The sequence below is a fragment of the Salmo trutta genome, chromosome 39, assembly GCF_901001165.1.
Source record: "Salmo trutta chromosome 39, fSalTru1.1, whole genome shotgun sequence".
NCBI lineage: Eukaryota > Metazoa > Chordata > Actinopteri > Salmoniformes > Salmonidae > Salmo > Salmo trutta.
In genome coordinates this window covers 23738027-23756009 of record NC_042995.1, presented here as the reverse complement: position 1 = coordinate 23756009, position 17983 = coordinate 23738027, and the positions used below count along the sequence as shown (strand labels likewise).

Sequence of the window (17983 nt, the reverse complement as noted above, 5' to 3'; positions counted from 1 at the left end):
GTGCTTCCAACTTTGTGGCAACAGTTTGGGTAAGGCCCTTTCCTATTTCAGCATGACAATGCCCCATGCACAAAATGAGGTCCATACAGAAATGGTTTGTCAAGATTGGTGTGGAAGAACTTGACTGGCCTGCACAGAGCCCTGACCTCAACCCCATTCAACACCTTTGGGATGAATTGGACGCTGGTGGCGAGCCAGGTCTAATTGCCCAACAACAGTGCCCAACCTCACTAATGCTCTTGTGGCTGAATGTGCCTGCAACATGTTCCAACATCTAGGAAAGCCTTCTAGAAAGAGTGGAGGCTGTTATAGCAGCAAAGGAGGGACCAACTCTATATTAATGCTCATTATTTTGGAATGAGATGTTCCATGTATCATGCAGATTTAGTTTGGATAGCATACTGTAAGTGAGTTACAAGGTGTGTGCCAAGAAACAATAAAATAAAAAAATAAAACGTATTTTTTTCAAGCTGAATGTGCATATCATTCGTACAAACATACAGCCAGCCATTCGCTGTTCTCGTGTGTGCGCGCGCGTGCCTGATAGAGAGAGAGAGGACAGGGAGAAGAGACCTGCGGTCGGGACAGTTCTCTCCACAACCAGTAAATAATGAAACGGTTCATGTCACGCGGATTTATTCATTAAGATGTGACACTGCAAGTTGCACAGTCCATCATCCATCATCCGTTAGTTTGACTTTTAAAACATAGCTCCCTAACAAATTATTGAACAATAATTTAAACTATTTTTTTTATTTTTATAAACCATAGTGAAACAATTATTGGAGTGATCTGGACCTTTAAATGAAAGTTACTTCCTTTTTTTCCCTAGAGGGGTATAGTGAGTGATGCTGTATAAATGCGGACTGCTCAGTTGAGTCAGGCAACGAAGGAGTAAAAAGTAAGCGCGAGCTGTGGAGCAAGCGCGCGCGTCAGAGAGGGAGCGAGAGAACGCCAGCGGACCTCAAGACGGAGGACGAACGGAGTGTCACGGTTCCTGCTATAATAACAGCTACTAAAAAACCTCCGCTAACAGCGAACGCTGGAAGCAGTCCGTCAGCCAAACCTGCTCAAAATGATTCTCCAACTCCTATGGTTTCTTGTCTGCGGCAGTCAAGGTAGGGAGAAATGTTTCTTGGCGTTGTGGACTTCGTGGATAAGTTGCTGTATTCGCCTACACTTGTCCATATCCCTATCTGCTGGAACAGTTATATTAGGGAGATGTGAGAGAAGGACCGCAGAGAGCGAGCAAGAGAGAGAGGGGCGGATTGCTTGACCGCTGGTGTTTTGTAGTTTCAGCACGTCTTCCAAAGATTGGAATGCTTGCTTTTTGAGAAGGGGATTATCAAGACCCCTTTGACTTCACTGAACTGTTCTGGTGTTTTTATTCAGATATTGAATGTGACATCCATCGATTGGTAGAGTAGCTATATCTGGTATAAAGAAAAATATTCAATAGGCGAGAAAGATTTGTGGATAGATGCATGTGGTTGTGGAACGACATCAATAGGATGTGCTTTGTTTCGTTTTTTAATTTATTTTTATCAAGGAGAACAACAAATCGCAAAAAGCAGTGTTATGATATGGGTGATTGTCTAGGGACAGCAGAAGGTGTCCGTGGCATGCAGTTGGCAATGCGCAGATTATTAGCTGTATTTTGTTAACACACAGCGCATCATAACACAACAACCTCAGGGACAGTTATTTAAATTCAAACTGTGTATTCTTTGATTGATAAATAACTACGCTTTTGTGGAACAATTCAAAGGCATCATTACCCTCACGTGTTTAGCATTTAAAATGCATTAATTTATATCCTAGGCTTTCGAATGGGTGAAGGAGACTCGGTGCAGAATTTGCATTCTTCACAGTGACAGAGTATCGATGATTTAACAGGAACTGAGTAGGTATAGACTAAAACTGTAGATGGGTTAGTTTTGGGTGAACATGTAATCCCAGAATTGGGCACATGGACATGTATGAATGGCGAGAAGGATTGCTCACCCATGAGAGCGATTGCATGTCACTAGCGCATCAAGGGACATATTAAACCCGGTTACATTATCATGCTTGGCTTTTTAGTGTCCAAAGGTACCTCTGAAGTTAGCGTTCAATTGCGGGCAGTCAAGCACTACGCTTGGCCACATTCGTTTTCTTACGTGGAACGGCAGGTGGGGGTAGAGCGCTGCAAATTAATATTCAGTCAGAGGATAGGCTATATATGATTGTAAAATTAGGCTTGTGGCCAATCCAAAGAGAAGGGCATTCGTTTTTGAGATGCCTCTACCACAGACTATGTTTTTTTCAAATCTCTAATGTCTCCCATTTATGAAATGTATGGTTGTGAAAAAAATATTTTACTGCAAAAGTGGTTATATTTATAGATATTGTGACACTCCCCCTAAACTCAAAATGTGCAGAATAATGGCTGGCTGGAGGGGGGATTGGCCACAAACTCATGTAACCCAATATCGCAAGCTCTGATATTGCACAAAATGTGGGATACAAGTAGTCAGTTGTACGCCCTACATACACAAACAAAAAACATTAGGATATCTTATTGCATATTGGGAATATAGACCTGGAAACATAGATACAATAGGCAGAAATATAAACTATGAATATTTATGATGATGGTGAGGTTTACTTTTTGGTAGCTGATTAATAGACAACTTTCCAAGTCAAATGTGCTCCCTTTCAGTGCTGTATGGTCCTGCCTGGCAAAAATACATAGGCCTACAGTTCCATGTGTTTTGATGTTGTGGTTATTGTAATCAGCTCTAAAGAAAACAAGTGGGCTCAGACATCAATTACATTTTTTGGGGGGGTCCAAGGTTCCTTGACGGATTGTGTATCTTTAGCCTCTACTCATGCAATTTAGTCAGGGGCCACCAGAGTATCTTTGGGGCCACCCTGGATTTAGCCACAAGTCCAATATGGTGTCCAAATCCAATATGGCTACCATAATACCATTTGATGAAGGTGAAATCATGTGTAAATATGAATGTTGTGTATATGAGGCTTTTTTCTGAGTAGTGTAGCACTCATGCGCATAAAGATTTTTTTTTTCCTGAACTCAATATGGCCAACATAATTACACTCAGACACCGTTGCCTGGATATAAATTGCCCTAGTTGATTTTGTATTGTCATTCTGTCTTAATTAAAATGGTTTCATACGGCTCTTGGTTTAACTAGGACTATGAGTGGCACTGCCATGCCTCGTGTTTGAATGGCTAAAGCCAACTAGCATTTCAATGTCTGTAACCATTGTGTATGGGGAGGATGCAATCACATAGGATTGAAAGCTCATAAGGCAGGTTTTCACCACATTGAACCAACACACCGTTCCAACGTCAATGCCATCCTGAATCTCCCAGAACTGTCCTCAATAGGCCCACTCCATCAGTCCCCCCTCTGGCAGTTAATAAAGACAGACACCATGGAACTGGACTGCCACATGTCAGTATGCCGTTCAACAGCCGAAATGCCATCTGGAAAGTGCTGCCGTGCATTGCCCTCATATGCACCTATTTTGCTACCACCCGTGGCTAGCCAGCCCATGTGACACCTGAACTGAACTTTTATGTGAAGAATGAGCATTGGTCTGAAACTGTTCAGTCATCCCTATAAGGACATATGGAAAACTAGAGGTCCCTTAGGATGGTCAAACTTAAACAAAAATGCTGTACCTGATTGTGTATGTTGACTGGCGATTGAGTGCAGTTGTGCATGGTGGTTGGGGATTGACTTGTGCACCATGCTTTATCAGCTCCACCTCCTCTGCAACCCCTTTACTTTCCATCAATGCCTATGGATCATCTTCAAATGTATGTGTGTGGAGCTGGGCTATGTCCCTCATAACCAATGCTTCATAGTCATAGTCTATGACCTACACTCTAACCTGAGGTCACCCTCACAGGTTCTGTCACTCTGCTCATCTCCGGCTGGGTCCAGACCATAATCACAGCCAACTATCCACAGTAAATATCGACCAAATATTCATCCTACCCGACTTCTAAAGGAATATGTAGGACGTGACCTGCAAGACCTTTTGCCACGTTCAACAAAACTACAACCGCTGGTCAATTAGGAGTTGGAAAGATCTAAGGGCAGGTCTGTTTATGACAGCCCCTTCACAGACTCTCTCCTTCACAACCAGACAACCAACCATTCCACTACTGGAGAGTCCCCAGCATTATTCAGGCTGAGATAACATTCCAGTTAGTCAATGGGTCTTGTTGGCATGCAAGCTGCATCTGCTGAGTGCCTGCACCCAACTGTTGTAAAAATGGAAACTGATCAGCACACAGCCCTGAATACCCTGCCAGTCATACAGGAAGGATACTGCCCTTGTCGCTGCAGTTTTCCAAGAAAGAGCAGTTAGCTGTGCAACCTGGTCAGGGCCCATAACTACAACCACTATTGGCTAATTTGTATTAGAGGTCGACCGATTAATTGGCAGGGCCGATTTCACGTTTTGATAACAATCAGTAATCAGCCTTTTTGGACGCTGATTATGGCTGATTACATTGCAATCCACGAGGAAACTGCGTGGCAGGCTGACTACCTGTTACGTGAGTGCAGCAAGGAGTAAAGGTAAGTTGCTAGCTAGCATTAAACTTATCTTATAAAAAAAAATCAATCTTCACATAATCACTAGTTAACTACACATGGTTGATGCATATAATCAATGCGGTGCATGTTAATTTATCATCGAATCACTTCAACTTCGCCAAACGGGTGACGATTTAACAAATGCGCATTCGCAAAAAATGTACCTAACCATAAACATCAATGCCTTTCTTAAAATCAATACACAGAAGTATATTTTTTTTAAACCTGCATTTTTAGTTAAAAGAAATTCATGTTAACTGTGACTTCAAGCCTATCAACTCCCGAGATTAGGCTGTCAATACTACAGTGCCTATAAAAACATCCAATAGTCAAAGGTATATCAAATACAAATGGTATAGCGAGAAGTAGTTGACACGTCATAATTCCTATAATAACTACAACCTAAAACTTCTTAACTGGGAATATGTTCTCATGTTCTGAGCAAGGAACTTAAACATTAGCTTTTTTACATGGCACATATTGCACTTTTTGCACTGTTTTTGCATTATTTAAACCAAATTGAACATGTTTCATTATTTATTTTAGACTAAATAGATTTTATTTATGTATTATATTATTTAAAAATAAAAGCGTTCATTCAGTATTGTTGTAATTGTCTTTAATACAAATATATACATGTAAAAATTGTCGTAAAAAAAATAAAATAATTTTAATCGGTATCTGCTTTTTTTGGTCCTTCCATAATCGGTCAACCTCTACTTTGTATCCTCCCCCTGTTAGGACACACTCATGTCCTGTCACCTCAAATACTTTGAATCAACCTTGCACACTTAGTTTCAGTGGTGAAAAGAGGGGACATTTTAGAGTTGTACAGTACATATACGCTACTGGAGTGGCTGACTTGTATTACAGGTTGCTTTCCTGTAACTTGGTTACGCTACTACTGTATGTGCTTGTGTTGTAAAAAAACATGAACACACATTGTAAAGCTAGTTTGCTTCTGCTATTCAAACACGAGGCATGGCAGTGCCTCTCATAGTTAAGGTTAAGTCAAGAGTCGTATGAAATCCTTTTAATAAAGACAGAATTACACAATACAAAATTAACCAGGGCAATTTATATCCAGGCAATGGTGTCTGAGTGTAATTGTTGGCCTTATTTGATTTGGATTAAAAATGTTTTTGTGTAAATTATTCTTTATGGTCACGATTGGTATTATGCTAGCCATGTTGGATTATGGACGCCATATTGGATTTGAGGCTAAATCCAGTGTGGCCCCAAAAATAATCTGTGGTGGCCCCCTGACTAAATTGCATGAGTAGAGGCTAAAGGAACCCTGGACCCCCCAAAACATTTAATTTTGATGTCTGAGGCCACTTGTATTCTTTAGACCCGATTTTACAATAGCCACATTAGAAGACATGTAAAAAAAATATATATATTAAAAAATAAATCTTAGTTGGACATAACATATTGTAAAAACCCCAGGAAATCACCTTCAACTTATTTAGAATTTTGGAAATCTGTTCCCAAGTATTCCGACGTATAATTGACACGTGATCGCATACAATTGTAAGCAAGGTTCGAAATTACGTTTCAATTAAATATTATCGGTTTGGGTTTATTGCTGTCAGTTTGAAGTCTACAAATGATTTGTAATTATGTTCCGGACCCCGACCATCCGCTCAAGGAAATATTAGCCCGTGGCTGAATCTAGTTGATGATCCCTGCTGTACAGACTTCATTATTTCAGTTGGCTTTCTTCTGACTCTGAACTAAATGGTATATTATAGTTGCCTTTGTGTGCTTTAAACATATTTTACAGTTGACAAATAACTCCCATTCCCTGGCACCTCTGACATTGACAAAACTTTCTCACATTGTCACAATGTCTCAACAGAGATCCCCCTGGTCCCTCTAGCTATATCCAACCCACCTTACGATGCACTTTCGGGAATTAAGTTCGCTATTTGTTCGCTATGCCATTTGAGAGATGATTTTTTTATTTTTTTGCCTGGGCAGAGTGTTCTCTCTGTTAGAGCAACATTAGCATTAGAAATCCCAGCGAGGCTTCCTCTCGGCAGGTCATCGGTTATGCATCCTTGAAGTTTTATGTATTTTGAGTTTTTCCGGTGCTCAGTGAAATGAATTATATGCTCCTCCATGCTCGCCCAGAGACCATCCAGTGAGATGTTAAGTGGCATAATTAAGATATTTCTTTGATTCACTGGAAGACATGTCAGCGGCAGAGGATTTAAAAGATTTATGCCCCTGTGCACTCTTTGCACTGTGGAGACGTACGTGCACAGACATAGGTATGTATGTATGTCTTCATCTACACTGATTGAAGTGGATTTAGCAAGTGACATCAACAATGAATCATAGCTTTCACCTGGTCAGTCTGTCATGGTGTTCCTAATGTTTTGTACACTCAGTGTATATACATGCTCCTGTATCTGTGTGTGTGTGTGTGTGTGTGTGTGCTGTCCTCTCGGTTGTGTGTGTGTGTTATATTACAAGCACATATAGGTGAACCGGTTTGTGTCAAGAACTGCAACGTTGCTTGGTTTTTAATGCTCAACAGTTTCTCGTGTGTATTAGGAATGGTCCACCACCCAAAGGACATCCAGCCAACTTGACAAAACTGTGGGAAGCATTGGAGTCAACATGGGCCAGCATCCCTGTGGAACGCTTTTGACACCTTGCAGAGTCCATGCCCGATTAATTAAGGCTGGTCTGAGGACGAAAGGGGGTGCAACTCAATATTAGGAAGGTGTTCCTAATGTTTTGTAAACTCTGTGTATATACAGTCACACACACACACACACACAGTCTCGTCGTCAGAGCCTCAAGCTGAACCAACACCTTTTCCAATGCTTTCCTTGCAAAAAATCACACCATATTAATTTCTGCATGAACGTATTAGGCTAACATTCTCCGGGAATAGTTGAGCACACACAATCCTTTTACATTATGTAACGCCACTCAGAAAGTCCCATTAAAGACATGCAAAAGCTGTTCACATAAGGAATGGCCCGTGTCTTCGCTCGGCGCGCACAGGAATTGATTGCATTATTTGATTAATAGAGTGGGAAGGGGGGGAACACATATACAGACGCGCATATGAAAATGGAATGGCCCCCGGAGGGGAATCGCATATGAAAAATCAATTTAAAGAAGGACTGGAGTCAGCAGGGCCTCCGAAATCGTACAAAGGCCAATCTCAATGTTATGGATATGCTATTTATTTCACCCTTTCTTAGCTCCTTTTTGATTTTTCATATGCCCTTTAGCAGTCAATCCCGTAATGTTTTAGAATTGGGGGGCGGAATTTGCATAGATAAGAAAAAAAAAGACTGCACACAGTTCATCGGCACTCTTGAGATACAGTATGTGTGGGTATACATGTGGAAGATCTATAAAGTATTGGTACTATAGTGCAGTTTGCATCTGTAGGGGGTAAGTGGCAATGTAGCATAAAGGGAGAACATAAAGCTGCCAGAAAGGTTTGAGAATCAATTTGTTGGATTTGACATTGATAATGGACAGCTTCAAACTTTGTACTTATGTTAATGCTTAGTAAATCTGTCTCTTTGAGCCACATGCTATGCAACGACTGAGTCATTCTACCGGGGTTCAATACATTGACACACAGATCTAACATATACACTATATATACAAAAGTATGTGGACACCCCTTCAAATTAGGGGATTTGGCTATTTCAGCCACACCCGTTATTGACAGGTGTATCAAATCAAGCACACAGCCATGTAATCTCCATAGACAAACATTGGCAGTAGAATGGCCCGAACTGAAGAGCTCAGTGACTTTCAACGTGGCACTGTCATAGGATGTCACCTTTCGAAAAAGTCAATTCAGAATACAATAACATTCTAGAGGACTCTGTGCTTCCAACTTTGTGGTAACAGTTTGGGGAAGGCCCTTTCCTGTTTCAGCATGACAATGGCGCTGTGCACAAAGCGAGGTCCATACAGAAATGGTTTGTTGAGATCGGTGTGGAAGAACTTGACTGGCATGCACAGAGCACTGACTTTAATTGGAACAATTGGAATGAATTGGAACGCCGATTGCGAGCCAGGCCTAATTGCCCAACATCAGTGAGGGCCCAACCTCACTAATGCACTTGTGGCTGAATGGAAACAAGTCCCCTCAGCAATGTTCCAACGTCTAGTGGAAAGCTTTCCCAGAGGAGTGAAGGCTGTTATAGCAGCAAAGGGGGCGACCAAATCCATTTTAATACCCATGATTTTGGAGTGCGATGTTTGACGTGTAGGTGTCCACATACATTTGGTCATGTAGTGTATATTCGCTGTGTGTTTGAACATTGCTTTGTATTGGGATGTTGTAGATTGTTTGTTTTTATGAGTTACAGGTAAAACTCTTTCTTCCCAGCTTTCTTCCGCCTGCTTATACATACAGTTGAAGTCAGAAGTTTACATACATTTAGGTTGGAGTCATTTAAACTAGTTTTTCAACCACTCCACAAATGTATTGTTAACAAACTATAGTTTTGGGAAGTCGGTTAAGACATCTACTTTGTGCATGACACAAGTCATTTTTCCAACAATTGTTTACAAACAGATTATTTCACTGTATCACAATTCCAGTGGGTCAGAAGTTCACATACACTAAGTTGACTGTGCCTTTAAACAGCTTGGAAAATTCCAGAAAATGTTGTCATGCTTTAGAAGCTTCTGATAGGCTAATTGACATCATTTGAGTCAATTGGAGGTGTACCTGTGGATGTATTTCAAGGCCTACCTTCAAACTCAGTGTCTCTTTGCTTGACATCATGGGAAAAGCAAAAGAAATGAGCCAAGACCGCAGAAAATAAATTGTAGACCTCCTCAAGTCTGGTTCATCCTTGGGAGAAATGTTAAAATGCTTGAAGTTACCAGGTTCATCTGTACAAACAATAGTACGCAAGTATAAACGCCATGGGACCACGTAGCCGTCATACTTCTCAGGAAGGAGACATGTTCTGTCTCCTAGAGATGAACGTGCTTTGGTGCGAAAAGTGCAAATCAATCCCAGAACAACAGCAAAGGACATTGTGTCCTATATCGACATAACCTGAAAGGCCGCTCAGCAAGGAAGAAGCCACTGCTCCAAAACCGCCATAAAAAAGCCAGACGACGGTTTGCAACTGCACATGGGGACAAAGATCGTACTTTTTGGAGAAATGTCCTCTGGTCTGATGAAACAAGAATATAACTGTTTGGCCATAATGACCATCATTATGTTTGGAGGAGAAAGGGGGAGGCTTGCAAGCCGGAAAACACCCTCCCAACCGTGAAGCACGGGGGTGGCAGCATCATGTTATGGGAATGCTTTGCTGCAGGAGGGACTGGTGCACTTCACAAAATAAATGGCATCATGAGGAAAGAAAATGATGTGGATATATTGACGCAACATCTCAAGACATCAGTCAGGAAGTTAAAGCTTAGTCGCAAATGGGTCTTCCAAATGGACAATGACCCTAAGCATACTTCCAAAGTTGTGGCATAATGGCTTAAGGACAACAAAGTCAAGGTATTGGAGTGGACATCACAAAGCACGGTGGCAGAGTAGCCTATTGGTTAGAGTGTTGGACTAGTAACCGAAAGGTTGCAAGATCGAATACCTGAGCTGACAAGGTAAAAATCTGTCATTCTGCCCCTGAACAAGGCAGTTAACTGTTCCTAGGCCATCATTGAAAATAAGATTTTGTTCTAAACTGACTTGCCTAGTTAAATAAAGGTTAAAAAAAACTGAAGCCCTGACCTCAATCCTATAGAACATTTCTGGGCAGAACTGAAAAAGCGTGTGCGAGCAAGGAGGCCTACAAACCTGACTCAGTTACACCTGCTCTGTCAGGAGGAAGGGGCCAAAATTCACCCAACTTATTGTTGGAAACTTGTGGAGAGCCACCCAAAACGTTTGACCCAAGTTAAACAATTTAAAGGCAATGCTACCAAATACTAATTGCGTGTATGTAAACTTCTGACCCACTGGGAATGTGATGAAAGAAATAAAAGCTGTATAAATCATTCTCTCTACTATTATTCTGACATTTCACGTTCTTAAAATTAAGTGGTGATCATACCTGACCTAAGACAGGGAATTGTTACTAGGATTAAATGTCAGGAATAATGAAACTGAGTTTGAATGTATTTGGCTAAGGTGTCTGTAAACTTCCGACTTCAACTGTATGTTATATACTGCGTGTGAGTTCAGTAACAAGTAAAACGTGTGTGTGTGTGTGTGTGTGTGTGTGTGTGTGTGTGTGTGTGTGTGAAAAAGGAATGGGAAAGCAGGGGTAAAAAAAAGCAAGAGGGAGGCTAAGAGAGGGATAGAAGAGATATTAAGTTTAGATTCATTCAATTGAAGTGAATCCGATTGCATCTAGTCAAATTGCGTTCGGCAGAATGGAGTCTGGCTGTGCCAAAATTAATCAAAAGTAATTTAATCTTGCCGGGACAGAATTGTATTAGGACAGACTGACGTGATTGGAAGAGACAGCTGCATGTTACGTTCTAACGTGTTCCCGTGGTTTCTTCTGTCCTCTACAGGGGTCCTTGGGTCTGGCTTTGTCTTATAGTCAGGCAGTCTAATGGGCACCACAGAGGTGCAGAGGCAGCAGGGTTAGGCCCCGGGCTCCTTATTATAGACTGGGGGGAGGCAGGGACTGGTCCCCCTGACAGGGGCACAGAGGAAGATGGGATGGACTAACTCAAAGACTTGGGCACACACACACACACACACACACACACACACACACACACACACACACACACACACACACACACACACACACACCGGCCATCAATCCAAAGCCTTTAGGCCTACATCTCTCTTGTCCCACTCTTGGGGTCCACTGTGTTGTAGGCCGGGGCATGGCACTGGCGGGCATGATTAAATGAAGCATTGAGGGCGGTAAGGATGGCAGTGCAGCTTCACAATGGGACTGTGTAGGGATGACCCAGTTAGATAGTATTAATAACTTTATAACTGTGATTGGAGGAGCCACACTGGACCATTGTCAGAGCAGAGGGGTCATGCCCATTGAAACTGATGGGGCATGTGCCCTCTTTCCATTTGGATAATAAAAATATACAAGCTAAAGGTTATTGTACACCATATTTATTTATTTTTTTACGTTTTTTTTGGACACTGGCAATGGACACGCCTAAAGCTCTGCAAAACAATATAACTTTCCCAGAGAGGTGCAAAGACGGGGAGTGTGGACAGACACTGGAGACAGACAAGCGTAAAACAAGCGTTGTCGATTCACTTCAAAAACAAGTTTATCTTGACGAGACAAAAGCGTCGCACTGAAGTCCTGCAGGTTGTAAAATAGATTGGTCCCAAACCAAACGGAACCGTATCGACAGCGAATTGGTAAAACCAATTGACAGATGGAAAGCCAGAGACTGACAACCTCAGACACTGACAACCTGCCAGGGCAGATAGATTGAGACAATGGCAGAGAGATTATAGGCTACAGTACTGTAAGATCGTTGGGAAGTGTATATCGACTGGCAAAGAGAAACCATACCATCCCGCCTTTTAGAGCTGATGCCAGACCTTATCCAGTAAAAGTGTGGCGTAAGCAAATAAAGCGCTTTGTTATTGGACGGTCAATCAGGGAGATTGAGGATGGGACTAATGCTAAAGATGGCAGTGTTGGGCTAGCAGACACTAAAGAGCTGGTGCAAGATTCTGCATTGATTTCCCCCTTACTCAGTCACCCAGACCCAGACAACCTCACTACACACACCCATCATAATGAAGAGGCGAGAGAAGGAGAGAAAGGAAGTGTCGTGTTGCACGTGCATGGTCTATAAAATTCACATGCATGCAGATAGACAAGAAGAAGCACACACATATGCAGGTATTGCACACATTCACAATTGTAGATAGACACATACATTCAAAACATGTATCGCTTTCTCCTGTTGTCTCTTGCGCTCTCCCCTTCTCGACTGTTTCAATAAAATTTGCTTTATTGGCATGATAACTCAGTAATTTACACAGGAACATTTTAAATCAATAGCAACAGGGATAAAATATAATCCTGCTGTACTACAAATAACAATTATCCTAATTAACTTCACAGTAATGAGAGCAATAACAAAACAGAAATAACGGCATACATTTATTTATACCTATTGTTCCGGTCACTGTCCCTTAGCTTGTGGCAGGAAGCCACATGTTGGCCTGCCAACATAGCAGAATGTGGCTTCTCTCCCAATCATTAAGGGAATCGGTTTTTCTGTTAGGATTCATGTTCTTTGTATTGGTTGATAATCACTGGGTAGAATATTGTTTTCAACTCTCTTGGTTTCAGGTTGATGTGAAAATGCTTTCTCTATGTCTTCCGGATAAGTAACTCTCGAAGGGATATTTGGCCTCGGCTATGAGTATGGGGTTAATGTATGCACTCTTTCTCTGTCGGTCTCTCTCCCTCTCTCTTTCCCTTTCTGTCTCTTCAGTCTCCCTATCTCTTGCCTATCCCAACCTAATCTCTCTTCCCTCCTCTCTTTACCTCCCTCCCTCCCTCCCTTAGAGTGGGGGAACAGAACAAGGAGCTCCTGGCTCGTCTCCTGCTGGTTAATTAACCCAAACTGTGATTGATGGGCTCTCCAGCGAGTGCCACGGGCTGCCTGCCATTGACCTGCCCGGGAACACGGCCCCAGTCTGCCAATCACAGCTCAGAATTACTAATGGGGCGTAAACTTAGCCCACCACCGCCTCACTTTGGCATGTCCCAACAGAGACATAGGCTGTCTACAGCTGGTTTGTGTTCATTATGGCATGCAAAATATGATTATTTGAAACGTTTTGCAATGGAAAGTAATTGTTTCTCATTACATAGGCCTACCACCTGGGTTGTGTTCATTAGGGCACTCAACAGATGATCATTTAAAACAGTTGTGCAACAGAAATTGAAAGCTAGTGTTTTTTATTGGACAATTCCAGGTAGTCCATCCCTGTTTCAGTCTGTTTTCTTCTGCTTGGTGCCGGGTGTCCCCGTGTTATGGACCAATCCTTGTGTCTGTTTGATTTCTTGTGTTTGGCCTCTGGTCGTCTCACTTCCTGCTGAAATGGAGCTGAAGAAAGACTAGAGATGGAGTCTGGTCATATTTGCAGATTCTCAAATTTCATGCCCAGTGCCAAGCGTCTTGTTTATGGGCAGTGCTTTATGAGGGGAGAGAAGATGGAGGGAGGGAGGACACTTGCCATGCCCTGCTTCAGAGAAACTTCTCAGAAGTCCAGTACCTTCTGCCACTGTGTAGGGGCTTTAAACAAAATCCCCCTGTACGTGTGGGTAAGGCTGTGTAACACGACTGGGCATTCCACTGAGGTTCTCTCTCGTACTCGTCATGGTCCGGCTACTCTCGTCTCAGTTCTTGAGGTCCGCAGAGAGGAGATATCTCGATTCTCCCTACGTGAACAGTTTCTAAAGCAGAGTCTGTTTGTCTTCACAGAGGAAGTTAATGATGTTTGTTATTGCTGAGACTCATTACACATATTAATACTGTAGATAAGGATTTAGTTTGACTTTTTACATTTTCTCTATTTTCCCACAATGCCTCTGGGATCATACCCACGTCTTCCAGGTGAAGCCGGGGGCAAAATTCTCTCACTGTTTTAGTGTCTACTCGACTTCTCTCGTTAGTTTTTCAACAATTCAACGGGGCGGCCTCGCCAGGTGTGTCGGGCAGACAGTAGGCGTTATTATTATCTTTGACATGCATCTCTTATTTTTCTTTGTCTCCTCCGTTATTCCCCACTGGGATCGAGTTTCTCTTTCCGCCAACAACGCGTGGATGCGTAACCATGGACGATGGTGCATGCACCTCTTCCGTGAGAATACAATTCATTAATTCTCATCCAGTATTTACTTAGCTGTGTGTGTGTGTGTGTGTGTGTGTGTGTGTGTGTGTGTGTGTGTGTGTGTGTGTGTGTGTGTGTGTGTGTGTGTGTGTGTGTGTGTGTGTGTGTGTGTGTGTGTGTGTGTGCGCTAGTCCTGTTTATGGACATATTGCTGCTCCAGATGGAATAACAGCTTCTCCCCAGGTGTCGATCTAACTCTCTCTCTCTCTCTCTCTCTCTTCCTGGTAAAATGCACCTGGGCCATAGCATGCCACTGGGACACCTGACAGATTAGCTTTGTAGATATACCTGACTTCCCCCTTTCCCTCAGGTGCTAGTTCCGCAAGCTAATCTTGCAAGAAAACAATTTGAATTCATGAGAATGTGTTATTCCCTGTTTATACAACGGAAGGGTCTAATGCTGATTACCACCGGCTAAATCTATGACATTAAAATGCCTATTTACTCTGTTCCATCTGACTGCGCAATCCACTGTCTCATCAGCCCAGCCAGGCAATTTATAAACTTGATCTCCACTATAAAAGCATCTAGATATTATCTCATATTTCGTTTAGACTAACATTTAGTGTCGGGATCAGACAGGCAGGCAGCTTTTCTCAGCTAGTCGAAATCATGGATCCGCATGTGCAGCTAGTTTGCGGTCTTTCTTTGCAGCTTCAGTTTGAAGTGATTGTGTTAGCTGTGTTGTTGGCTAGCTCCTCTGAACAACAGTGTCCTGACGAGAGAGCACATTTTCTATGCCAGGCAAAATTGTGCATCATTAGCTCATTGCTAAGGATGTATCCAAATAAATGTAACTAGAAAACAACTTAAACAAACGCAAATGCAGCTACTTTGCTGTTATTGACGTGACTAAGTTAGCCGTTGATGGCTAGCTAGCAAGCAAGGGATAAGAACGTTGCCAACCAGTATGACAATGGAACATTTAGAGCGAATGACGTCTCTGGCAACCGAACCGATAGAACGAACGACCAGCCAGCTTGGGTAGCAACCCTAAATTTGTGTCGGAACTATATCTTGTGGAAGAATGAAATAGTATGAATAAATTAATCAAAATAATATTTTTGAAGAAAATAAGGATATTTGAATATGTTGGTAAGTCCTCCAATGCTCAGACACTGTGTACACGTTCATCTGAGGACTATTCTCTGGAGTTAAGAACTAGAAGGTAGAAAGAACAGATTGGAATCTTGTCCACTGAATTATTTCTGTATCCAGTTGATATTCAATTGTCTGATACTTTTATATTTGTGGTCTTGCCAATAAAGTGTACGCGCAAGCCACTAAAGTAGGTTTGAAATGATTTGACTTTCAAATGATGGAGGAAGGGAGAGAGCGATGCAAGCCTTTTGAAGGGTCTTGGATACCGTGCATGCCCACATCCCTCTCCTGAACATAAACCCCTTGTTGATGGCTGTTGTACTGACTGGTATAAAGAACCCCACAGGGACCTGGGCCAGCTTAGCAACTGAGCAACCACAGTAAACACACACAAAGCCAAAATGGAGGATCTGTCGAATATCCAAGACTGGCAGTTCTAACTTGATTTGGACAAAATAACAGGATCAATCCAATTGGTACTTGTGAGGGGCAGTTCACCAACAACGTGATATGGATAGAGCACTGTCCATGTAACCATCTGGGTCTCGGTAGGTGTAGGAGTGCTGATCAATAATCAGTTTTGCCCTTTAAATCATAATGAGAGGGAACCTGATCCTAGATCAGCACAAGCATTTAGACCGTAGTCCATCATTTCTGTGGCTTTTAGGAAATATGTATTTTAAGCTTCCTGCTCCTTATCCACATGGCAGTGGTAAGCAACATGGGGAATGAGACATCATTTCTAGACTCCGGGCTGAAATCAGAGCAACAAATGGACAAAAGAAATGCTCTGCAGCGCCACTCTGGAGTCAATAAGAACAATATCAACATACAGCCAGATTGCCAAGGGGAGGATGTAGCCAGCTAGAGCGCCCTTGAGGCTGGTTCCCAAGTGGCACCCTATTCCCTTTATAGTGTACTACTTTTGACAAGGACCCATAGGACTCTGCTCAAAAGTGGTGCACTATATCGGGAATAGGGTGCAAGTTTGGACACAACCTAAGAGGTGGTGGTGGTCAGAGCCACATTTAATAGAGTTTCTCAGACGATAGGGCAGTTTCATTTGAAACAGTCACGCAACATAAAGCCCAAGTAGAAATGGTTAGACTCTCAGTAGGCCTTGGACGTCACTGGCAGTCCTGGAATGGAATTACCTGGGTGAAACTGGGATTGTGTGTGTGTCTGCGCGCGCACTCACGGCCACCCACCCACCCATTCTCCTTTGTCCCTCTCCTCTGAGGGGTATGATGCCCAGTCTGACTTAATCATAAGAGGACAAAGATACAGTTACAGAGGCACCACCTCACCCTGGAATTCAGACCTCATTTCCCTGCTTTTTTTGAGAGATGGGACTCAATCTCTATTTCTCACACTCTTTCTCCTTTTCTCTCTACATTTTCACTCTCCTACTGCACCTCCTGGGGTTACTATGAAGACTAGTAGGGCTGATAGTGTGTGCTATTCTCCATACTGTCGTTAACGCTCACCAGACTACATGCATATTAGATTTACTCTTACTTGTTATCTCTCACTCTCTCCTCTCTTGCTCATTCTTTCTTTGTCTGTTTCTTTCTCTCTCTCACACACACACACACACACACTTGTGGGAAGGAAGGATTAACAGAATGACTACTCATAAAACTGTACAGAAAGTACAGCATCTGCTTCAAGTGCTACAGTACCGCACCTCTCCCTCATGCAAAGGGACAATCACAACCTACTTCTTTGTGCTATTTGAGTGAACATGGACAGCAGAGTGAATACCTATGCTTTTCTATAGCCATTTCTGAGCTCGGTACCTGGCACCACTTATAAGATATGAATGGTTTCTTTTGTCGGCTTATGAACACGCATGACCTCTGCCTGTCTGCCTGGTCTTTAGCAGAAATAATAGTCATAGTTTAATGGAGAATTCTATTGGTAGGACTACAGTTCCACACGTTGGAATTGAATGCTGAATGATTGTCATTATGTTTAAAAATCCAAAAATCTAATCAAACATTTTTTGAGGATTATGGTTATTTCAACCTTTTTTTATTGTTTGGCATGATGCATTTACAGTAGCATATTTTTACTGTCATCACAATATCTTTCTGCAGACATAACACTTCTTTAATATATTTTGTATTTATTAGGATCCCCATTGGCTGCTGCTTCTGTGTGCATGGCAGTCTGCAATATGTTGGTGGATAGAGGATGCTTATTATGCTTATTTATAAACTCTTACCTAACAGCGCGCCACTGATGACGTGCTTTCTAGAATCTTCCTCCAGAGTCTAGAATTTCCCCCTCTTATATTTTATAGGTGGGCCTACCTAGCTTACCTAACTTCGCCCTAGTTCTACCGCCCTACTGATTACGCAACACTTTACAAGGAAACACTTTTCGAGAAAGACAAGCGATA

General features: G+C 42.3%; 1 protein-coding gene across 2 annotated transcripts in view; it reads left to right on the top strand.

Annotated features, from left to right (window-relative positions):
- The first annotated feature begins 907 nt into the window (after window positions 1-907).
- ncam2 (neural cell adhesion molecule 2) overlaps window positions 908-17983 on the top strand; it is a 407658-nt gene continuing 390582 nt past the window's right edge. For both annotated transcript variants that reach the window (XM_029740523.1, XM_029740521.1), the window contains exon 1: window positions 908-1118. In XM_029740523.1, coding sequence (XP_029596383.1) covers window positions 1076-1118 — 43 coding nt within the window. In that variant the 5' untranslated portion in view covers window positions 908-1075. The remainder of the gene's footprint in view (window positions 1119-17983) is intronic.